The following is a 25,170-nucleotide window of genomic DNA, read 5'->3' on the forward strand; positions in this document are numbered from 1 at the left end:
GTGCTAAAGAGAGCAAATTAAATAATCAGAAATATCAAATGGCAAAAATAACCAACACTAAGGCCTACAGAGAATATATGGCCATATGGTTTAACTCTGGTAGGAAGTTCAGGATGTTCATCCTAATATGTATTAATAACAGTAATTTTATAGACTTGCGCAAGTTGGTGTCATGCTTCACCTAGAAGACACAGTTGATAATACATAAAAGCACCATGCTTTTGAAGGTGACTTTTTTTTTTTTATTAGTGTTCCATACACATGGTCTAGAAGTGGTGGGAATGAAAATACACACCGGAAAATACCACTCCCCTCGCCACTTAAATATATACACATAAATAACCCTGAAAAAACCATATCAACGTACACAGGCCATGCATTTTCATAAACAGAAAAAAGTAGATGCATCAGTATTTTGGGAGGCTTTGGCCAGAGTGATACAGCCTAATTTTAATGATGCAGAGATTGCAGCTCCTCACCCAACTGCTGATAGATCTTTAACAAAAAGAACAACTTGAAATATCGGTTCTTGAAAAGCGGAACTTGGTATGACGAATCCCAGCAGAAATTCATATATTGAGTTAATATTGTTAAAAATTGATTCTTGAGTCAATTAATGTTTGACATACCAGGGAAACAATACAATGAGGGGGCATAGACTGTATTATGTTCAAAGAAAGACACACGTAGGCCAGCTGTAGTCCCAGCACCCAAGCCCTCCTGTAATCTTGAGAGAAGCTAGCATTCCTAGATACTGACTAGAAGTGCCAAGTAAGGCAGACCAGCTGTAAATCAAGTGCTTTGGTTTAAAGGACTATTCTTGGCACAGTCTCTTAAGAAGGGGTACAGAGTATTATGTTGCAGTCCAATGCCTTGTCTGGTGTGTTCAGATCCTTGGGACTGGAGGACCTTTCCAGCCCACGCTACTTCCATCGTAAGCTGACACTGGTCCACAGTAAGCAGGGTATTCCATTCCACTTCACTTTTGCCATGGTGTCCTCCTGGCCACGTTCTCGTTGGTCTCGGCAGCCTCTTTGATAGCCTGCATCACCAGGATGTTGCGCTCCCGAATTTCTGACATCTGCGTAGGGTTTGCTTCTGGAAAGTTCTTTAGATGAAAAAGGGAGAAGAGTTAGAGATATGACAGAGTACCGTGATGCCAGTGTGGCTTTACATTGATAGATATCCTGTCCCCATGCAATAACAAAGCTAAATAAAGGGTAAGAACCATTCAACAGCATAACAGAGAACTAATTCAGATGGAGGCACTTCCAGGCTAGACAGAACGATCCATTTTTATTTTCATACATACACCACCTGCAGCTGGTGTACGGCATGTTTCCAAATGCTTCAAATCTTATGTTTAGGAGCTCTTATTGCACAAAATGTAGTGGTAGGAAGACCCATATTTCACGGAGAACCGTGAAATATAGAGAATATTTCACTTTTCCTTGTGAAATATGGATTTCATCATCATAATGGGTACCAAATAACTCTGCAGCGTTTTTCCACTGTTGGGGCTATTAGGATTATGCGGCATGGAGGGCCAACTTTAACCGCAAGGTTATTTAAATTATGCAAAAAGTGAAAATTATGTGGCAGGTTCTTTTACTGTGATATCAGCACATTTTGGAGCAAATAAAGTGGTAAATATATAATTATGAAGTAAATACTACAGTCCTGGAACTGCATAAAGCCACTGGATTCCCACCATAATCCATTGTTTATTCAACAATTTATTAATGAAAAGTTAACAAAATCCGATCATTCTAATTCCAACCAGAGCACATTATTAGCCGATTACAAGAATGGACACTCTTATGCAGGTCTTGACTGCAGGGATGTGGAATTCCTATAGCCTGATGCCAGGGACATATTGTTTAGGGTCAAGGGCAACAAGTTTTCATGTGTATTTTGTCTTTATGACAAGTAGGCCCAACCCCCTACATCACAAACCCTTTACAGTACCACATTATGGATCAGGGAAAGGCATTACCTGCAGTTAAGGTAATATTTGTGTCCATGTGTTAACGCTCTTCAAACTTGTATTTATGGATCATTAATGCAAAATCTTTATTATTAAGGTGCGCAATCTAAATACATGTTGTAAACTCATCCTGTACTACTGACAGTGGTTCCAGTATAAAAATGTGTACACACGTTTTCAATGTTTAGCAATATGAGGTTATGCATACTGCTCCCAGAACGCTCTCTGATTGGATGCAAATATATGCAGAAGCTTGAAAGCAAGATTGATGATTCTTTGCTTTTAAACTAAAATGTTTACAAAAAAAATGCAAAAACATTTCACTTAACTACTGTAAAATTTTACGTGCTGTTTTTTTGCAGCATCATTAGTAAAATGGGTTGAAGTATGCTAGTATGTCCCAAAAATATTCATAATGGAAAATCAGTGTAACCAGTTTTAATAAGATTATGGGAAACAAAAACAAACAGGCATTGGTAAAGCCAAAAGGTCTGAAATTGTTGGTCAGCCTTTTGGCTTTGTCAAAGTGTGACTTTTTTTGGCATGTTTTTTGTAAAACCTCACTGGTGTGGGAGCTGCCAGGCCCTCAACATTATAACAAGCAAAAGCATGAATAGTTTTGGTCTCAAAAAGCACATATTGCCACAGTAGTTCCTGGCACTGAACAAAACAACAGTGTTGGTTATGCTCCTTGTGAAAGAACAGAATAATGTCACTCACAGTGAAGCTAGGCGATAGAGAGCGAGACAAAATTTTAATAAACACAAAAGTTAATGGTTAACGCCAGACCTAATTAGGGTCCAATTATTAAAGAAAGTCTCAAAAGTGCACTCATGTTCTTGCATCACGTGCAGATATACGACTTTTGTGAATTCACAGAACTTTACATTAGTAGGCTAAGAAATAGTACTCCTAGAAAATATTTGTGAACTGCATTTTAGCATGAGCAAATTTGCAGGTGTAGATTTGCTCATGCAAACACTCAGATTTTCGCAAGTTCACGTTCCCTCCAACCACTTTTTTCCCAACCCTGGAAGAAGTTTTATGTCTGCTATTGTCAGGAGTACATTTTCAACCTTTCTCAGTATGGGAAAAGATTAGAGAAGAGTTGGTGAAAACCCTTAAAACATGCAAGTTAGTAGGTTTGCACACACAGAATCAAGGACATCCCAACCCTGGAACTGTTGCTTACCTTCAGCACCAGTATGTAGATCTGTGGAAACGTGGCAACTTAAGGGAATTGCTAGTATTCAAACCCTAGTATGGAAGGAGCCCTGGCATAATCAGAGAGGCTATTTCGGAGCTCTTATATAATGAAATTGCTGCCATAAGTTTTCACTGCATTACATGGCACAAAAGAGACATGCAGATTTTGTTAAAGGGACAAGTAGATTTATGAAGAAACCTGCCCCATGGACACGTAGATATTTTATTAAATTCCACATCCCTATCTCTCTGCTTTTATTTCACTAGCCAAATATTTAAAGCAAAACTTTATAAGCCATAATGTTGCTCTCCTGGGCAGGAAAGGGAAACACACAGAAAGGCGACCACTAGGTTATAGACAGAGGCTATGACAAACCAACAGTGCTTTTTTTTGCTGTGGAGTGTTGATCATGCTAAATCTTTAAACCAATATTTTTACGCAAAGCAGAACAGGAGTACTTATGACATATAGTGAGTACAAACAAGGAGAAGGAATCCAAGGTAGGAATTATTTTCAGATCTACGGTAAAAGTGTGAGGTACTGTAGCACTCTTTGTTCAGAACTGGACGAAACTAACTGAACACATTTGTTTTACAGGGCATTCTGGGTTTTCAAATAGAGCTTTTCTTCCTTGCAGTTCAAACTAGCTTCCCACACCCAATTTATTTTGACTAAGAAGGGGTTGAGTTACTTTTGCAGAAGTAAAACCTGGTGTGTAACGAGCAATATAGCAATGTCTTTTGGACCCCAAGGTAATAAACAATTTTCTAGTAACGAAGAAAAACAAAAGATTTTACCCAGTCATAAATTTGAGAGATCTCAATCAATCTGTATTATAGAGCCACTTCAAGAAGTAAATGATAATCCATCTCAAGGGATGATGTTTCTAGAATTTGGATTGTTCTTCTGAATCTGAAGGATGCCTATTTAATGGTACCCATATTTTGACCCCACTTTGCAGAGAGGTGGTCCAAGGCCACGGCCCTTTTTACACCTCTCTGCAACGTAGCTCTGTGGCGCTTACTGGAGGTACCTGGTGGGCTAGTTTGACCCCAGGGACCCTCAGGGTTCAAGGGGGCTTAATGCCCCAACTTACAACGCGCCAGAGGGCCCGTTTGCACAGTGGTGAAGGGAGGGGGTGGGGCCTGATGTGACAAGTGTGCAAACGTGCCCCATGGTGCGTTTTAAGTTGGGGGATTAAGTCCCCTTAAATCCTGAGGGTCCCTGGGGGCCAACTAGCCCACCAGGTACCTCCAGTAAGCGCCACCGAGTGGGCACCCCGGGACACTGCAGGAGCCGGCCCTTGGGGGTGGTGGTCCCCAGGGCCATCGAGGGCTCCTGGAGGGGGGCTGCGCGGCCCCCTCCCTTCATTTAGAAAGCCCCGGCGAGGTGGTAGTCCCCGGGGCTCGAGGTCCGTAAAGGACCCCCGAAATTGAAAAAGAGTGCCCCGGGGAGGTGGTGGTCCCCGGGGCCTTCTAGGGGGGCTCTTGCCCCACCCCACTTCTTTTAAATAAAAAAAAGAGCCCCGGGAGGTGGCAGTCCCCGGAGCTACCGGGGGCTTAATTGGCCAATGCCCCCAGATCCTGGCCCACCCGGGGCCTCATTTAAATGAAGCGCGGAGGCCCGCGCTTCATTTTTTAAAAATAAGTTCGGCAGGATTTGTGACCCCAACGCGATTTCCGCAGAAATTATTTGAAAAAAATACTTTTTTGGGCCCTGGGGGTCCTTGTGGGACCTCCTGAGCAGGCCTAGGGGGTCAGGGTGTTTCTACCCTGTCCACTTTTCTTATTTTTAAACTTTTTTGTCACTGTTTTCTTGTGACTCGGTTCTACCGAGTCACAAGATGGCTGCCAACACTTCCTGGCTTGGAGTGTTAGCAGCCAAAGAGAATGAAGCTCGTGCTCGGTAGGGTTCGCGAACCCACCGCTGCCCTAGATATCTAAACTTTTTATTTTTCAAATTTCTCAGGAACTACTGAACGGATTTACACCATTTTACAAAAAGGACTCTTTCTGAACCAAGGAGGGCTACCTTTTTGCCAAATTTGGTGTAATTCCGTTCAGCAGTTCAGGCTGTAGCTTTGTCTAAAGTTTCCTATGGAAATTAACTTGGCGAAAACGCGTTTTGGGACACCCCTTTTTTCTCGGCCCCTGCTTGACAAATCACCCTGAAACTTTCAAGACAGGAGCTGACCGTAGCGGGCCACTAGTTTTGAAAATTTTGCGAAGATTCGTCAAACGGCGCCATAGTTATTGGGAAAATAAAAAACGCTTTTCCTAGAAACTAGGTCCTAACTATAACTACCTACTGGTGACTGCCAGTAGGTTATATATATATATATATATATATATATATATATATATATATATATATATATATATATATATATATATATATATATATATATATATATATATATATATATATATATAATCTACTGGCGGTCGCCAGTAGATAGTTATAGTTAGGACCGTGTTTCCATAGGAAATCCGCAACATTCTATTTGGAATAACTTTGGCGCCGATTGACGAATCCTCGTGAAATTCTCAAAATAGGTGGGGCGCTCCGCTCCGCTCCTACCCTGAAAGTCTCGGGGGGATTCGTCAAGCGGGGGCTGAGAAAAAGGGGGGGTCCCAAAACGCGTTTTCCCCATGCATTTTTCCATAGGACCTTTAGTCCGACCTACAGCCCGAACGGCTGAACAGAATTACTTGAAATTTGGCAGAGAGGTAGCCGTCAGGTCAGGGATATGCCTTTTGAAGATCTCGTGTAAATCTGTTCAGTATTTCCTGAGAAAATAGCATTTAAATCAATATATATATCTATAGGTGCGCTCCGAGCGCGTACCGTAAGCTTACTGTACGCGCACGCCGCCGTGCACGAGCGCGATTCTGATTGGTTGTTAGATCTCAGTAAACATTCGAATCGGTCGAAACCAGGAAGTGTCGGCCGCCATTTTGTCTCTCGCAGTCTGAGGGGGTGAAAAACAAAGGTGGAGAACGTGAAAAGGGGCAGGGTGGACAGTTCCTGACCCCCTAGCCTTTGTCAGGGGGTCCCAGAAGGACCCCCAAGGGCAAAAATGTTTTTAAATTTTTTTTCGAAAAATCGCCGAATGCGCGCAGCGTACGCGCATGGCGTAAACGGAAAAATTCCGCGAACTTCGCGTAACCATTACGCGTACCGTGCGCGCACGGCAAAAAAACATTTTCAAAAAGGAAAGCTTAAAAAAAAATAACAAATTGTGAGGTAAGGTTGGCTCTTAAAAGAGCCGTTGGGTTAATACAGGGATAGAGGAAAGAAAGAATGGGAATATTATGAGCGTCTACAAACGTGCTGGTCTATCTTATTGTTAATAAGGGAAACACTGGTCTCCCCAAAAACAATAAGACCACAACACGTTGTACACCTCATTGCAACCCTCCCAAATCGAGGGTTGATGTCCAGAGGAGCAGAAGAAGGTGATGCTCCCACCTCAGAGGAAGGGCTCAGCTGAGCTGCCGATGATGTACTAGGCTGAGCTTCTGAGGTTGGGCTCCGGTGACTTACTGAAGAGTTTTCTTCAGTATGTCGAGCAAAGGTCCTGGGATGTTTATCCCTAAGGTGTCGGTACCAAATAAGAGGGATCAGAGGGGCGTTTTCCGCTCACAAAGAGTGAGTGGGAGGTCCAGACTGGTAAAGTGCCCCGGCAATGAGACTTTTAGAAAGAAGGCTACCAGTAGTTCCTCAGAGAGAAGAGAGGAGTGGAGGTGAATCGGTGAGAGAGCCTAAAAGGACTACATGTACACTATGTGTAAAGTGGGTAATCCTTTTGTTGGATTTTAATGCCCTCACACACCCTTTCAGGTGTCATGCTTCATCATCTGGGCTGCTCCTCGTCGGGCCGGCGGTGCAATGCCTAACGGGCTCCCTAAAAAGGGGCACTTTATCGGAGTTCTTTTAATCCAACAGCCGTCAGGTGAAGTGCGGGTGTGTGGGCCTGATTATTGTAGATACAAAAAGTGAGTTAAAACAGGGTCGAAAGTACCAGTATGGAAAATCAATTTATTCTAAAGGTCTCCTTCCCTGATTAAAAAGGTGTATGTAGCACTAGATAGAGTGTAATGTCTCTAGTTGTAGTGCATGGGATTGGTGGTCAACATGTTTCTCGCTCAGAGCTCGTGCGCTCGCGATTCGTCAGGACCTATCAAACTATCTACAATGGTAAGAGGGGACTATCTATAATATAACAGTCTCCTAGTCACAGTGGGTCATGTGAACAAAAACTTATTTCTAAAATACCTGTTAAGGTCTGGTGCTACCTGTAGAAAAAACGGTACATTAAGTAGATCATTGTTGAGACATATAGCCACAGGTATCAGGAAATACAAATCAAACAAAAAGGCTTGCAAGGTGATTCATCTCCAACATAGTTAAAACACAACAGTGGTGACTGCTGGTGCTTGAGCGTCAACAACTGCTCCTAAAAAGTGGTGTACCAACAAGGTGAACTATAGTGGCTAAACACCTATGTGGGACATTTAAAAACAATCAAAGCGGCAGAAAACATCATTGAACTCACCCTATTCAGTAGGACTGTAGACCACAACAGTGCTCGGTGGACTCAGCGTGAGGCGAAGGACCTCTACAAGTAGGTCTGAACTAAAAGGTGATAGCGAGCTTAAATAATGCAATAATCACAATTGATACATTTGGGGACATATGGCAATGTCAAGCTCTAGACATTCGCTGACTAATTAACCCCACGGTCAGGCTGTAATCCCAAGAGATGTGAGGTGAAAATAAAAATTTCATGTGACTGAAGACTGTCAACTCGTGTTGCAGGGGTCTAGTATATGTCATTGCGGTCCCAATTATACGTCACTAGTTCCTTGCTTTAGGACCCAGTAATTGTGGAGTTACAATTAAGGATGGGGAATCGGTCAGAGCATCGTTATTTCACCCGATGCAGACAGCCTGATGTCAGCGGGAGAGCCGCTAGCTCGCGCTGACATTACGAGAGTGTCACAAGCACTCTGGGAGAAGCTGAGGTAGTTACCGGTCTAGAAAATACGAAGACACGGCATCCGTGTATTAATACTTACATCTGCCCCGCTCACGCTCTGTCTCTGGACCTACCCGAGCCACCGAGTCTGGGAGGTGGCGACCTGGACGCTGGGTGAAGGTTAAATGCATCCGGTCATATCACGTGACAAGGTCACATGATCGGAACTAAATCTCGGTCAAGTAGCGAGGGGTTTATTTTTTCGAGCTGGGATTGTATATCAGTAAAGTATCGATGCGCAGTGTAATCAGTCTTAGAATGTCAAAAAATCTTTAAATGTGAGTAAATTTCTTTCCATAAGGGAAAGAAGGACAACATTGTCGGCCATCTTGGTTTGGGAAGCGAGGTGTCAATAAAGTTATCTGCATTGTCTCAATTGAACGCAGAGTGGAGGCAGGATGCACAGACAACCTCAGTAGGATGTAACAACTGGTTGTGGTTGATAACGTGAACCTTGACATACACTAAAAAGCACACTCGTTTCAGCAATTGTTATTTAGTCTTAAGCATAAGTGAAGATCAAGACAGAAGAGTGAACTAGTTGCCAAGAGCATGCCACGCTAGAGCTTGAGGGCTCCCCAGGGAATATCATCGTTAAGCCCAATAACATTGGAAGACAGACGGTGTATCCATCTCTGTTCCTTCTTGAAAAGACTGTGTTGTGACAATTGCGGGTTGGTTTCTAGAATCAGCCATTTAACAGAGTCTGGGGAATGTTGTTTCTCTAGAAAATGGGCACTGATTTTGGTATTCTGTTTTTTGCACCGAAAATTGCTGCGATGTTCAGAGATTCGCAATTTTATTGGTCTAGTCGTCATCCCTATGTAGTACAGATTGCAGGGACATGTAAGGAGATAAATGCAATTACTGGTGTTGCAGTTAGTATGTGACCTCAATTCCCAAGTAAAAGTAGTATTAAGGGTGACGGTTTTATGTACAGATGTGAATGTACAGGCAGTACACATACCACACGGAAAATGTCCTTTTACTGCAGGCAGTTGCCAGAGTGTGTTCTGTGTGGGTTTGATTTTGGGTCTAGGTCTGGTTTGTATTACCAAGTCTTTGATGTTTTTGGTGCGTCTGTATGCAAATCTAGGTGGTTCAAGGTTCATTTGCCCAGTATTAAGGATATTCCAGTGTTTCTTTAGAACCTTAACTACTTGGTTGGTGTTGGGTGAGAAGGTTGTGACACAGGTAAGGATGTCAGAAACAGCAGTGGTGTTCCCTCTGGGTTCCAAAAGGGCTTCTCTGTTGTTATTTCGTGCCCGTTTTTTGGACTTAGTGATACTTTGCAGCGGGTATTGTCTTTCTCTTAATTTATGGGAAAGGATTTCTGCTTCACTTTTGAAAGTATCGATAGTGCTACAGTTTCGTCTCAATCTAAGAAACTGCCCAAAATGCAAATTCTCCTTGAGGGCTCTCGGGTGGTGACTGGTAAAGTGCAGCAGGCTATTGCGATCAGTGCTCTTCTTGTAAAGAGTCGTGGAAAGAATACCCTCGGTCAACATAATGGTTAAATCGAGGAATGCGATTTGTGAGGGGGACGCTGTGATAGTGAAGTTAAGGTGGGGATTCAAATGGTTGAGCCATGTATAGAATGCTTCGTAGCTCCCAGAATCTCCTGACCAAAAAATCAAAATATCATCTATGAATCGTCTCCACAGTAGAATGTTTTGACGGTATGGATTCGTATCACAGAAGATATGTAACCCCTCAAACCAGGCCATGTACAAACAGGCTAGACTCGGAGCAAAGGTACTTCCCATGGAAGTACCTTGAGTCTGGTGGTATAATTGGCCTTTAAACTCGAAAAAGTTTTCTGTCAGGGCTAAGGTGGCACATTCAATGATGAAGGACACTGGAGTAGGCGATTCCCAAGGTTCACCTCCAAGTACTTCCTCAATCACTTCAAGAGTTGCCCTTTGTGGAATGTTAGTATATAGGGCTTCCACGTCTAGAGTGATGAGGAAGTTGACGTTATGGGTATCCTCTGGGTAGATAAAACACGGTCACAAAGTGTGCAAGTGACCAATGGAGCATTGACCTTTTTCTGCCCCTCTGGAAAAGTAAAATACTCCCACACAAAAGAATCCTTTTGTTTCCTCCTTCTCTGTCTGATGATGGTGCTGCTAGGCTCACTCTCAGAAGAGGTCTGCTGCTCTGCCATTGTATCTCAATGTCAATTCAGCTCCTTCTCCTAGGGGATCTCAAGCAGTAATGAGGGGAATGGGTGTGGTGTGGGAAGTTTCTGGAACTGAAAGTAGTTTCAACCAATGAAAAGTGTTCTTTGTGGATCACATGACCTACCGTGCGCGCATGCGCATTACACGCCCCTGCGTAACCGCGACGTTGCTTCCGCGCAACGCGCATGCGTGTACGCGTACGTCACATACGTATCACGTAAGCGCACTGTACTTATGACGTACGGAGCGCGTAGCGTCAGCTTACCGTACGCGCATCGTATCACGTAAGCGCACCGTACTTATGACGTACGGAGCGCGTAGCGTCAGCTTACCGTACGCGCACGGCAAAAAATGCATAAAGAGTTGTAGAAGATAATAACTGTGATGTACAACTGTATGTAAACATTAATTTTTAAAAAATTAACCATTCCATAATGCAGGATATAGTACATATATTATTTTATACATAGGTTGGATATTATTTTTTACCAAAAATCTCAAAAAAAAATTTGCATTTAAAAAACCGTACAAATTCACTGCAAAAAACCATAGGTTTCACACACGTTATAGTTAGGAATTAGCATTTAAAAAACCTTGCAAATTCACTGAAAAAACCATAGGTTTCACACATGTTATAGTTAGCTGGACATTTCACTCGTAAAAAACCAATGAAATTCCCCCGTTATAGTTAGTGCAGGCAACTATAACTCACGCGACCGCAATCCTCTGCTGATGATGTCAGATATTACATCACCGATGACATTTGTGTCTTTATGAAAAATAAATATTTGTAATATATGTATAGCTAAAGATTAATGGAAGAAGACATGGGTAAATAAGTGTCTAAATACAGTGATGTAATATCTGACGTCATCAGCAGAGGATTGCGGTCGCGTGAGTTATAGTTGCCTGCACTAACAATAACGGGGGAATTTCATTGGTTTTTTACGAGTGAAATGTCCAGCTAACTATAACATGTGTGAAACCTATGGTTTTTTCAGTGAAAAAAAAAAATATATATATATATATACACACACACACAGACACACACACACACACACACACACACAAAAGCGCGCACACACACACACACACACACACGCTTTCTCGCATTAATACATATGGAAATAAAGAGAGAGGTTATAAAGCTCTGATTCTGATCTCCAACATCAGCGTGGAGTCTTGTAAAGATGGTCATATTCTCACTCATCCCTCCATGCTAGCTTCCAACCTCCATGTCTCCGACACTCCACCCCCCTAAGGAAACTGGAATGCATTTACAGTACAAACTTCCCCAGCCCATCTTTCCATTCTTATTCAAAGCCCAAAATGTAACAATCTCTTTCTTCCCTCTATTGAGCTTTCTGCATCTGCTACCGTCTTGGGAGAAGGCAAAAATTCAGCCAGTCTCCAACATTATGAAATGTATCAGAATGAATAGATGAGTGGCACCGACACAATCTGTTCAAGGCAATAAAAGTCCCGGTTTGTTCTAGCAATGTGATCACAGATGGGTCCACTCATATCTCCCATTATAACACAGAAGGGGGATGGTAGAGAGGCAAGCTGGTAACTCATGATTCAAGCTAGAAAAAAATTTGATGGTCCTGCTCCTGCCGACACATAAGCCACCTCATTAGGCCATACAAGAAACTTCTGTTTCTTTTCCATACCCTAGATTGCTCAACAAGCCCAAAGGTAATTGTGGATAAAGTCTGAATGTTGATGGCTTTGCAAAGAGAAGAGGGAAAGAAGGTAAGTAGACTGGAAAAGGAACACACAAATGGACTAAATCCACTCCCAGACTCAGCAATAGGACGACGTAGGGTCCATCTTCTAAGGTCACCTAGTGAAGGGGGAATATGTAGTAGAGCAGTGAAGAGTTTCAGCTATAAAAAGAGTGAGAACTCAGCAGTGAAATACAACAGCAACAAGGAAGTAATGGCAACTCTGTCCTTTACAAAATCCTGCAAGCGAAGAGGCTTACAGGGACACTATGAAGGCCTGTTGAGACACGGAAACCAAGGCAATAAGGAATATTCTAGGAAACCCCAGATGGCAGTGGTAATGGGGGGAACAAAACATCCTCCGACATTGTATTTAAGAAGACAAATTTTGCAGTGATGTCATTAAAAGTTATGGTGAAATAATCTCTTATAGTACTGTAAGGTTGAAAGGCGCCAGTTGCTTTAGGAAAGCCATGCATGAACCAACAGAAGATGTGCAAGAAAGCTTTTTCACATGAACAGGTGCACAAAATTAAAACAAATTTGGTTCTTGCCATGGGCAATGCATTCCACGGTGCAATTTGAGTGTGTTTCTTTACAGGAGCCTAGTGTGGTGGCATCTCTGCACTGGAGCAAAATAATTGATGATAAGGGAGCTAACTCACACATGCCCCTGTCACTTGCTATAGGCAACATCAATAGGTGATAGATATGGATGACACAAGAACACATGCTTTACTGCTTTTGGTTCATGCAGTCCCAACAGCTTCTCTTGGGCTAGCTCCTATTTTTCCAGTCAATATTCTACTACATTCGGGATGTACCGTCTCCTTTAGAGCCCAGCAGATACACAACGAGGCTAAAGTGCCTCGTAATGTTTTCAGCACAGCCAAAAAACATTATTCTTAAATGAAGTTGTCACCACTTCTGAACTTTGTTAGCCAAGAAACATATGCCATGTTAAAATCTCTCTCCAACATTGCCAAGGTTGATAATTACTGGGTGCCCATGATAATGATGACTGCCTATATTTTTGCTGTTCGTCAACCACGATTTTAAGAGATTCAACCTATGGAGTGGAAAGCAGGCCCAACAGACCTGACTGCTGCGGTTCATAAAACAGACACATGGTATTACATTGAACCTTGGACTGCACTGACCAGGATAAACAGTGGTAAAGTTCTCGGCTGACCCTTGGGTTACATATTATTAGTGATGTGGAGCACCCCCGCTACCCCCCCCCCGCCCCCCCCCCCATGAGCCCTCATCACTTGACCTATTCAAGTGGGTAATGCCATGATTACTTTCTGGTTATCCTCATTACTCTTAGCCCTACAAGTCTTCGAGACAGTCATAACTAAATGAGGCAGTATCCAATCGCAGACAGGGAATTTACACAGAAAGTGATTGCTAACCCCACCCACCCTGCTGCTAAGGGCTATTTTACTAAAGTCTTACAATAGTGCTTCCTGAAATACCAAGCAACACAAAGGCTTGATACCGGGAGGGTGGGTGGGAAGTATGACTGGGTCGAGGATGATTAGGACTAAGAATAATGAGGATTACCGGAAAGTAATCAGGACAGTACCTCTACATCCCTCATCCTTGACCCAGTCATAACTAAATGAGGTATACCAAAGCAGACACCCAAAAATGAAGGCCTTTGAAATAACGTCTGAAACAAAGAACCACACAGGACAGAAGCACATCACAGTGAAGTTTAATGCCATATCCAAAGAACAACAAACAGGAACAGGAGGCTCCAAAACCTGCAAAACCGCACTCCCAAGATGCAAACAGTCAGTTGGAGCACAACTCAAATGGTAATGTCTGATAAATGTATGTTCAGAGGCCCAAGTCCCAGCCAGACACATCTCATCCAATGTCACTCCTTTAAATCAGCCCACACAGCTAATACACCTCTAGTGGACCTGCCCTGGACATTGGAAAGACACAGCAAGTCAGCGCCCTGCTATGCCAAAGAGAAGGTAACCTTAATCCAATGCCCCAAGGACATTTTAGATGCAGCTTTCCCTTGTATTGCAAGACCAAAAGTCACAGGCTGTCAGAAGAACAGAATGCAGCAGACCTGACCACATAAACAGATAAGACACATTTAACATCCAGGGTGTGCAACAACTGCTCCTCAGAAGAAGGCAACGCCAGCTCTAGAGAGGTATGAAATTTAGACTGAATCTTGTGGAAGAACCCACGATCCAATCTCAACACTACAGCATCCTCCATGAACAGCAGAAATGGAGGGGAACACCTCAAAGCAGAAAGCTTTCCCGACTGCTTTGCTGAAGTGACAGTCACCAGGAAAGACACTTTAAAAGATAAGAACTTCAAATCCACAGTAGCCAAAAGCTCAAAGGGCAAGTACTGAGGAGCGCAAAGGACCAGAGCAAGATCCCACGCCGGCACAGAAGAACGGATAGCAGAGGAAGTAATAGAGAAACTCCGAAACAACTGGGAAACCAAAGGCCCCTCACCAGACGAAAAAGAAACAGAATCCCTGAATGCCCTGATAGCTGCCCACTGGCCTTTTAACATAGACAGCGCAAAGCCCTTACGAAAACAATACAAAAAAAAATTGAAGAATAGAGGAAATAGAACAAGTAGTAGAAGAAAGACCATGAAGAAACACCACATTTCGAAAGCAGTCCATTGTTTAGAATAAGACAACAGAGTAAAACCCCTACATGAACCTGGGACCACTGAAATAATGTGCTCTGGCAAACCTTGCCTCACTAGAGTTTGCTGCTCAATCACCAAAATGCTAGGGTTAGAGGGACCAGTGGACAAGAACTGGGAGACTGCTGAGGAGACAGTCCCCATTGCAATGTTCAATGAGGACTCACAGCCAAACTCATCAACAGCGGGAACCACGATCTCTGTGGCCAGTACGGCAACACAACCACCACTTGAGCGTTCTCCTGCTGAACCTTCAAAAGAAAGGCCTGAATGAGGCGAAAGGGAGGGAAGGCATGCAGTAACCTCGGAGGCCACAGGACAGGCAATGCATCCACTCCCCAGGCCTCCACCTCTGAAAGCCAGGAGCAAAAGGTCAGGAGGAGAGCATTGGTTCTGGACGCAAACAAATCCACCTCCGAACCTCGGGCAGATGAACACCCTGAGCAACAGACATAAATCCTGAGAGGACGGAAACTAGCTTTCGCTACCATATTGTTCGTACCCCCGATGTTTAAAGTAGAAATGGCCTGGCGATGAAGCTCCGCCCAACTTGCCACAGCACAAACTACTGACTGTGAGTGCTGCCCTGATGATTCACACACGCCAAAGTCACCGTATTGTCGGAACGCACCAGAACATCAAAGGGCACTCTCCACCGCCGACAGTTCTTTCCAGTTGGAGGAATCAATGGCTTCCGATTGGTTCCAACGAGCCTGAATGGACCACTGAAGCACTGCTGCGCCCCAAAAGAGGGGAGCACTGGCGTCTGTCAAAAGCACTATCGTCGGAGAAGAATGCATCCTCATGTGCTTGGTGATATTCAAGGAGTCCAGCCACCACAGTAGGCTGTGCTCAATATCTTGAGACACTGGGATCTCAAAGGTCATATCCTGAATAGGGAATCGAACAATCCGGTGTAGGTGCACAGCAATGGTTATAAGTGTAACCTGGCCCAGGGTACAGTGAAAACAGAGGTCACCATATGCCCCTTCACTTCCATCCATTGTAAAAGAGAAGCTGTTTTCTGTAACAACAGTGACAGCATCAAGTCCTGCAGCCGCTGGATCCTGGAATGAGGCAAGAACACCTTGTCCAGAACAGAGTTGAATACTGCCCCAAAGAAAGCTCTCCTGGTTGAGAGCTGAAGATTGAATTTCGGAAGGTTCAGGAGGAAACTGCGACTTCTTAGAGTACAGATTTTGCTGCATCACCTAAACCTAAACCTAAAAAAGACTGAACAACAGCCTTGTTCCCTCTCCGACACCGAAAATGGAATAATTACTTTTCTACTGGAGCAGCAACTGAACCCCATCAAACAAGGCTTTCCTCCTGAGAGAATATTTTCAAAGCAGGTTCTGAACCGTCCCTGATGATGGGGGAAAAGGACACAAACTCGATTAGGTAACCTCGTTCCAGAATACTCAGCACCCATTTTTCCAAAGTCGTGTGATGCAAATTTACCAGGAAATGATGCAGCCTCCCACCAACCTATGGTATTACGTCAACTGGCTCCCCGGCGGGGGGTAGTCAGGAACGCTGAATAAGAGTTCCCGGTTCCGGATGAGGTTTTCTCAGACATTTGCTTTAAAAAAACCTTCCCGTGGGCCTTCTGACCCTTGAAGGTATACCTGTGCTGATGAGAAGGCTGATGAAAGGATTTCACAGAGGAGAAAAAAGGTGGTTTATGCTGCTACTGTTTTCTAAAAGAAAAGTAATTTTTACGCTCCTTGAAAACGTTATACAACTTTTCCTCCAGGCCTTTCTCGTAAAGTCTAGGACCTGTAAATGGCAACCTTAAAGCTATCTATCTCTGTGTAGAATCTGCATTCCACCTCCAGGCGCAACCTGTTGTTGATGAAGCACCACAGGACAATGCAGATGCTCTGACCGAATCAAATGCTATGTCTGAAAGAAATTCAACCTGGTGTTCCAAAGATTCCAATAACTCCAGACAATGCCTACTCTCCTGCAAAGTAGTGAAAAATGTCTTGAAGTCTGATAACAAAGACTATACAACATAAGCACCATAGATAACAGACCGAATGTCAAGATGAGACGCCGCATGAGCCTTTTTGCAAAGAGGAGTCAATCTTTTCGTCTGCTCCCTCATTAAGAACATTATCTTTCACCATTGATGGGCGCCCTACCATACTGGCCACAGCAGAGTCCACATTAACTATTTCAGGAATCAATCCTCCATATCCCTCAATGGATAAAGCTTGGACATGAAGCGAGGCATCAGAATACACTCAGGGTCTTTCCACTCATTTAACAGAATGTCCATCACAAAGGGATCAATGGGCAGGGCTTTAGTAGATTGTTTTCTAAATTGCGGCAACACCAAGTTTTTAGACGTGCTGGCCAATTCCTCATCGGAAAATCCCATGTTTTCACTAACATAGGTCAGAATGTCCGGCAGCATGTCATTAGAGATATATTTTTCTTTATGTTCCATGGAACCCATAGATGATTCATCAGACAAATTAGAACTGGAAATGTCAGAATACAGCTCCTGCCCACCTCCAGACTGCGAACTAGGTTTTTTCTTGTTGAAGGCAGACAAGATTTCCCAAATCAACTTCTTAAACCTCTCTTCTCACCCAACTTCTTCTTATTAGGGGAGGTGCTGACGCCGCACTCTCCATGGAAGATGATGATGACAATGTCGGAGAACGATTCCTCCTCTTTCCAGCATGTTTTCACATACTGCAGCCAGCAAAGAGACCTAAACACCACCACAAATACAGTAGAATACCAACCACCAACATCCAGGCTCCCATAGATATAGTTACCTGAAAATGCAGTTTAAAATGCATCCGACTTGAACAAACACGTGATTGACAGGACATTACCATAAAAATGCGGGCAATCGCTGCCCAGGACGTGAGGAATGCAGCCCAGACAGCACCTTCGCGCACCTCATAGCCATCAGCACTCGACGTGCTGGCCCTGCTACAACATACTGGCACTGCTCGGCCATCCTCTTGATATCCCAGGTAATGTCAACTCTAAATTGAAATGCCTAAAGAAATGCTCCTTCCCCACCCTCTGCAGCAAACAGGATGCCAAGTCAGCCCAAAGGATGCCAACGCACGATACACACGCCGGGCAGCCCGTGCAGACTAGGAGCTATGGAGCGCCTTATCCGCTGAATTGCAGTGCTAAGGGGCGGTCAATCTCATGCGGAGACTGCCAAAAGCCTGCTACACACACCGATCGGGCACCTGCCTAACGGGAACACCGATCAGCCATAGCCTGCCAGAGCAGCTTGAGGGCACACCAGGAGAACTATTAAGCCAAGCAGATAGTTCTCCCGGTGGCACGTATATAGAACAAATACATACCTGAAGTCTCAGGAAAGCCCTCAGGACAGCACAAATGCGTCCAGACTCCCGTCCCTACCACAATGGTCACGGCCGTTCCCAAAGCCCAACAGTTGGAGGCAAAACTCCCAATTATCTCTCCGTCCCCCACATCCCATTGGAGACAGGAAACAAAACAGGAAGTGCTATTGTATTATAGCCCTTAGATTGATTGATTGGGAAACTTATAAAGTGCGAACAAATGCCTGAGGGCGTCAAGGCGCTGAAGAAGTTAGCCCGCCAGGAAGCAAGAGCATCATCTCTATAATAGAAAAGAAGACCTTACAAGGCAAAAAGCCAGGTCTTCAGGGATTTACGGAAAGAGAGGTGAGCTTCCGGACAGGAGATGGATTGAGGGAGAGTGTTGCAAAGCTTAGATGCAGCCACAGCAAAGGCTCTCCAATCCCCATCTAGCCTTGCAAAACCTAAGAATAACCACCAAGTTTTTTTCCAGCAGAGTGCAACTATCTAGTGGGATCATACCACTGGACAAGATGTTTGATTCCCACCGGGCCGGAGTTGTGAAGTGCCTTATGAGCGATACAGAAGACCTTAAACACAATTCACTTGGCAGCCGGGAGCCAATGCAGTTTCCGAATAGTAGCAGAGACGGAGAGATATTTGGGAAGGTCCAAAACAAGTCTTGCTGCAGCATTGTGGAAAAGTTGCAACTTGTTAATGGCTGTCTTATTGATGTCCAGGTAGAGCACATTCTAATAGTCCATCCTGGACATAATCAAAGCAAAAGCTGCTCGTTTACGTGCAGAGAAGGAAAGAAAGGGAAATACCTTCCTAAGCGTCTTAATAACCCAAAATGATACTGTCCTATTGACCTGAGGATGAAAAGATAGATTGTTGTCAACTAGGACAGCAAGATTGTTTGCCGAGTCGACAGGGCTGGGACATTGCCCCAGCATTACTGGCCACCAAGAATAGGTCCATATATCTGGTTGACTACCAAAGATCAAACCTCGGTTTTGTCCCCCATTCAATCGGAGGTAATTAGTTACCATCCAATTGGCCACAGCCTGCATGCAATTGTTAAAGTTGGCGGCAGAGGCCTCAATATACTTTGTGATGGACACAATCATTTGTGTCATCAGCATAGAATAGTGCCTGTAACCCTAAAGATCTAATCAGTTTAGCCGACGGGGAGACATATATGTTGAACAGGGTGGGGCTAAAAGATGAGCTCTGCGGAATCCCACACAAAGTAGGTGTGAGGGTTAGAGTGGAATTGGTCCACCGCCACTGTTTGCGATCTATCCATCAGGAAGGATGATAGAAGTTTCAGAGCTAGATCTGTGACCCCAATTTCCAGTAGACGGTTAATCATCCTGATAAGAGGGATGGTATTAAAGGCCGCGGATAGGTCCAATAGGACCAGCACAGCAGTCTGCCCGGCATCAACCATGGTACGGATGTTATTGACTGCAGATAGTGGTGCATTCTCGGTCCCATGGTTACTCCTAAATCCATACTGGGAAATATCCAGCAGACGGTGTTGTTCCAGGTAGGTCATAAGCTGAGCATTTAGATGTTTCTCCAAGATCTTGGGAGAACAGGTAATAAGGAAATGGGCTGGTAATTTTTCAATTCAGAGGGGTTTAAGTATTTTTTTTTTTAAGCAAAGGCTTGACGACCGCGGTTTTCCAGCTTTGGGGCAACATCGAGAGGAAATGGACAAATTAAGGGTTGCTGCAAGGGGGGGAATAATGATATCCCCTCCCAGCTTCATAAGTTTGGGGGAGCAGGGATTAGGAGGGGAGCCTCATTTGATCCCTCGAAGAAGCTGTTCAGTCAGCTCATAGGCTATAGGAAGAAAGGCAGACAGAAAAAAGTCCCTCTTTATGGTTGTGAGAAGTTGGCCTGGTATATGCTGTCCACTAATTAAAGTGGGCACCTTGTACCAGTCCAAACAACCCTTATTGATGATTAGTTTAAAGACAACTTTTATTGAAAGCTATCCTAGTGGTAGCTATGGAGAGCAGCCTTCAGGCTAAGTCTCGAAGGAATGTAAAGCAGCTTTTTTTTACCAGATCAGAACCTCCTGAATGACCAAATGAAAGGAGAACCACACAAGAGATATATAAAATACATGTATTTATTACTAAACACTCTCTACTGACCTCTTTATGAGATTAGAGCACAAAGCACACAATATTAAATCACTAGAACGACAGTAAATAGCACAATACACAGCGGGTTCCAGGGGGAGACCGAACCATATACTAAGAAAGTGGTATAACAACCATGACTTAAATAGACACAGTGCCTAGAGCACGTAGAATAGCTGGGACCCCAAGGAACCACCCAAAGTAGTGACACAGGGGACTTACGGAGGACGGGTGCAGCGTGTGAACACAGGCGCAACCTCCGTACAACTCTATGGGAAAGTCGCGGTTGGAATTTTAGAGTTTATGGACTCTTCGGAGAGGACTTTAAGCAAACCCCTTGGAACATAGAAGGTTCTAAGGCCAGCACCCTTAAGAGTAACGCGATACCCGTGTTACCTATCCCAGAGGAGCTGGGTGCATAGGGGTCAAGTGGCGTCGGAAACCTTTGTCGTTTTCAATGGCGTGATGCGAAAAAGTGCTGCTGCCGGGAAGGTGAAAAGTGTCCGGTGGGATCCAAGCCTGGATCCGAGATGAGAAGAACCTGAAAGCAGAGGGGACAGAGTCTGGGTTACTTCAGAGTGACCAGGGGCACGACAGACGAATGCCCACCGATGTCGGGTGCTTCAGGTGAGATGATGCCATGCTTGACTCTGCAGCCACGGGGACCAGGTGACGTCGACGACGACCAAAGTCCGGAGGTGAGCTGTTCCACGAAGGATGTCGAGTGCTGGGGGTCAGTGTCTGGAAAGAACACCAACAAGCCTTGGCAACTGCAACCAACGCGGGCACAGGAAATAAGCTTTGGTGAGGATCAGCAAGGTCCTGGGGACTCTCTAAGAAATGGACAGTCGGGGCACATCTGGAGCAACCAGGAAAGCCCAAGGAATGTCAAAGTTACCTTCACAGGGACCCACAGGCCAACGGACCAGGGATCGCGAAGGGACCTAGAGCTGAATCACGAAATACCAGCCCACAGAACACTTGTGGAGTGTAGGCCGGAAATCTTCGGTGGAAATACTGCTCGGGGTCAGGACTACAAGTAGCCCAAAGCAAAGCCTCAAGGATCGCCGAAAAGCATATGCTGCTGCAAAAGTACACAGTGCACAGGGGTTCAGGTTGCACGGTCCCTATGAGGGATACTGGTCTCAGACTTGCTGAGAGAACAGATCAACCTCAGAGATCTCGGGAACCCACCTCCTGTGTTGCAGAAATCTTCTGAGACCTCAGGAGCTCGGGAGATGCAAACCGGTCAGATACGTTAAAGGTGCCTGCCTTGCAGAGGAGTAACTCCTTTACTCCAAAGGAGATTCTGCAGTCATCCAGCGTAGTGTAGATTGTCAAAGTACTTGGTTTCTGTAGCAGAGTTTAGTCCAGGTAAAATCTAAAGTCCTGTAGTCAGGGTTCCTACTTTATAACCAAGGAAGGGAGGGACAAACTCTGGGGACCTACCTATGGGAGGGTCAGGACAGAGGGGTGGCTACAACCATGTCCTTTGTCCAGTTTCGTGCCAGGGCAGAAGCAAATGGCTCCTGCAACTGGTTTGAACTGGACTATGCACAGGGACACCAAATGTGCCCCCAGTGCAGTCTTCAAACACTCTCAGAGTGCACCCACCCAACCCCAATACACTAAATCCTGTCAGGGAGGTGGTCCCACCTCCCTGTGACAGGAAACCTATTGCTGCCAGTCACAGACTCATGTCTGTGGCTGGCAGCATCCATTTTGTGATGCCCAGGTCGAGAAAGCTGGTACCGGGTGTACCAGTGTTTCGCTTACTAGCGGGGAGGTATGATTCCAAGGTGTTTGAAACCAAACACAACAGGTTTCTAAGCAGCCGTTTTAAAGTTAGCATTTACCACGAGGTTATAATGCACTTAAATATATATGGTTGGCTGCATCACAGACAACCCCGGAAAATAGGTTCCGAAAGCTGCAGAGGGGCTCTGCTCATGCAGGAGCACCCTCTCACATAAAACCCAGCACCCTGCCTTTAGGACTGATAAGGCCTACCATAGGGGTGACTGATAGGTTTATATGTGCAGTGATTTAGAACAGATATAGTGAATCTATTTCTAAGTAAGGGGTGCATGTACCACCTTACACAGGCTGCAGTAGCAGACCTGTGGTGTCAGTTTGAATGGTCTCTAAGGGGTGGCATAATACATGCTGTAGCCCCCGGGAGGTCTCTGGGGTACCTATGCCCTGGTTACATAGTATACCATATACTAGGGACTTACAAGGGTACCCCAGTATCCAATCTGGAGTGTACCTAAAGTACATGCAATCAATTTAGAGGAGAAAGCAGCTTGACTGGGATCCTGGATAGCAGGATCCCAGTCAGTCCAACCCGAAAACAGTGATACATCAGCAAAAAGTGGGGGTAATGATAAGAAGCAGATCTTACTCTCCTACAATGGTCTATGAGGGACTAGGGATTAGGAGTTTAGTCTTATGGGCAGAAATGGAGGGCTCGGAGTTAAAGCTGTCCAGGGAAGAGTAGATCTCAGAAATTTTAGTGTGAAAGAATTTTGCCATACGATCACAGAATTCCTGCGAGCTCTCAGTTTTAGAGGAGGTAGAAGGTATAGCTAGAAGATTAATCAGTTTAACCAGATCCCTGGGGAACTTGACTGATGTGATCTTCTGGTTACAGTAGAAGGATTTCTCAAGCTTAATGGCAGCTTTGCATTCTACCAGCTTGGCATTATGGTTAGCTCTTTCGAACAGGTCATAATGTTTAGCCAGATGCGTTCTTGGCAACGACAACCTTGTCTACGTTCTCAACCAGGGAGAGGTGGGTTTCTTCCTATGTACATTTGATTCTTTAAGGGGATCCAGTGAGTCAACAGCTGATTAAATCCATGTCGAAAACTCCGTAGCTGCTAAGTTACTATCATTCCGGTCATTCCACTTGTGATTATAAAGAGCTCGTAGAAAGGATTCCTTACTTATACCTTTCAAATTTCTTTTAAGCACCTTATTAATGACCCTTGGGGCAGTTTCAGGTGTGGCAGGAAATGAAAGAAAACAAGCATTGCCATAGCCAATAGGTCTCGCCTTTGGGACCTTATTAAGTGTTTAGCCATGTGTAACGGGCTTGTGGTGACAGATACGCAGGACCAGGCTAATCAGTTGTCAGGAGGGTTTTATTGCACACAGTAGGCTGGACAGTCTTGGCTTCCGAAATTATACAGAAAGATTGGGTAGTCCGACTTGTCTGGACGGCAAACAAAGTTTCAGTGTACGCTGTGCGGGCGTCCTCTTAAGTAGTTTGTCCGGCCAGGATTCTCAGTCCGGTTTGACCCAAAAAGAAAAGAAAATCAACAATTAGGAGTGTCGCCTTGCAACGTAGGAGGAAGGGCCGGGAGTGAGGGACACCGTGTTTTGGTTTTGACTACTCCCGTTTGCTGGGAGACGTGCCTAAGTGCTCAGGGAGGGGTACTGCTAAAGGGGGTGATGGTTATTTACAGAGGGCTAGCAGGGCTCACGGTGTCACAGCGAATGGGGGCTCCTCTTTCCCACCCAACCCGCGGCTTTTCCCCGTACCTGCTCCAGCCACGCTCCTCCCCTGGGAACGTGGCAGGGCGCTTCGCGGAGACGTTGGCCTCCTGGCTTGTTGAGGTCCGCTCCCGGGGTTCTCTCGTCAAGGGTTGCTCTCTCTCCTTCCGTCCACTCGTCGCGGTCCGTCCTCCTCCACTCCGGTTCTCTCTCCGCCTCCCGGGAAACGCCGTTCGCTGTCTTCCTGGTTCCTCTCTCCTTTGAACTTCCGCTGCTTGTGACGTCATCCAGGGGAGGGGTTTCGGTCCATGGGAACTCCGCATTAAAGGCACCATGTCCTTTTTCTTGCCTCCAGTCTTGTGGAATGTACGGAGTCCACTCGTCCGTTCGGGGGTGTTTCTCTGGTGGCTGTAAGACAATAGAAGGGGGCAGAGAAGCGTCGGATGACCAGCTGTTCCATGAAGTCTTTACTGACTCGGGTATGTCCCGTGCCCCGTCACACTCTTCCCCCCCTTGCGTCTCACGTTCGGGGAGAGGAAAGACCCTGGAGAGGTAGTCGGCATTACCATTGTCTTTCCCCTTCCTATGTTTCACTGTAAAAGCGTATGGTTGTAAAGACAGGAACCAGCGCAGGATTCTGGGGTTTAGGCTCCTGTTCTGGTACATCCATCTCAAAGGGGCATGGTCTGTATACAGTATGAATGGTTTCCCTTCCAAATAGTATTGCAGTTTGTCGACAGCCCATTTTATGGCCAGACACTCGCGTTCCACCGTCGGATATTTCATTTCCCTAGGAAAGAGCTTTCGGCTGACGAAGAACAGTGGATGTTCTAAACCGTCCTCCCCTTCCTGTGACAAGACTGCTCCTAGACCTACATTGGAGGCGTCGGTGGCAAGGACGAAGGTTTTGGAGAAGTCGGGGGATGCTAATAACGGCTGAGTAGTTATGACGGTTTTCAGGTCTGAGAAAGCTCTTACAGCTTCGGGGGAAGGGTATAGAAGGTCTCGGGGTCTTGCATTTTTTTGGAGAAGGTCGGCAAGAGGGGCGGCTATTTCGGAAAAGCGGGGTATAAACCGTCTATAGTACCCTATGAGTCCCAGGAACGCTCGCAGGTCTCTCTTTGATTGGGGAAAGGGGGTACCCTCAATGGCCCTTATTTTCTCTGTTTGGGGAGAAATGGTACCGTCTCCTAATACAAAACCCAGATAGTTTACCCTGTGAAACGCGGCTCGAGACTTCTTGGCGTTTATGTGCAGGCCTGCCTTCTGTAAGGCGGTAAGGATCATCTGCAGGTGTTGCAAGTGCTCTTCCCAGCTTTTACTGTATATGACGATGTCGTCAAGATATGCTGAA

The 25,170-nt window shown here is 45.1% G+C and overlaps 1 protein-coding gene across 3 annotated transcripts in view; it reads right to left on the reverse strand.

The window, feature by feature from the left end:
- Positions 1-219: 219 nt before the first annotated feature.
- The window catches only part of LOC146784329 (ubiquinol-cytochrome-c reductase complex assembly factor 3-like), a 58,624-nt gene continuing 33,673 nt past the window's right edge, over positions 220-25,170 (reverse strand). For all 3 annotated transcript variants that reach the window (XM_085636084.1, XM_085636085.1, XM_085636086.1), the window contains one exon: positions 220-1,108. In XM_085636084.1, the coding sequence (XP_085492210.1) occupies positions 980-1,108 (129 nt within the window). In that variant the 3' untranslated portion in view covers positions 220-979. The remainder of the gene's footprint in view (positions 1,109-25,170) is intronic.

The sequence above is a fragment of the Triturus cristatus genome, chromosome 11 (genome assembly GCF_964204655.1).
Source record: "Triturus cristatus chromosome 11, aTriCri1.1, whole genome shotgun sequence".
Taxonomy (NCBI): Eukaryota; Metazoa; Chordata; class Amphibia; order Caudata; family Salamandridae; genus Triturus; species Triturus cristatus.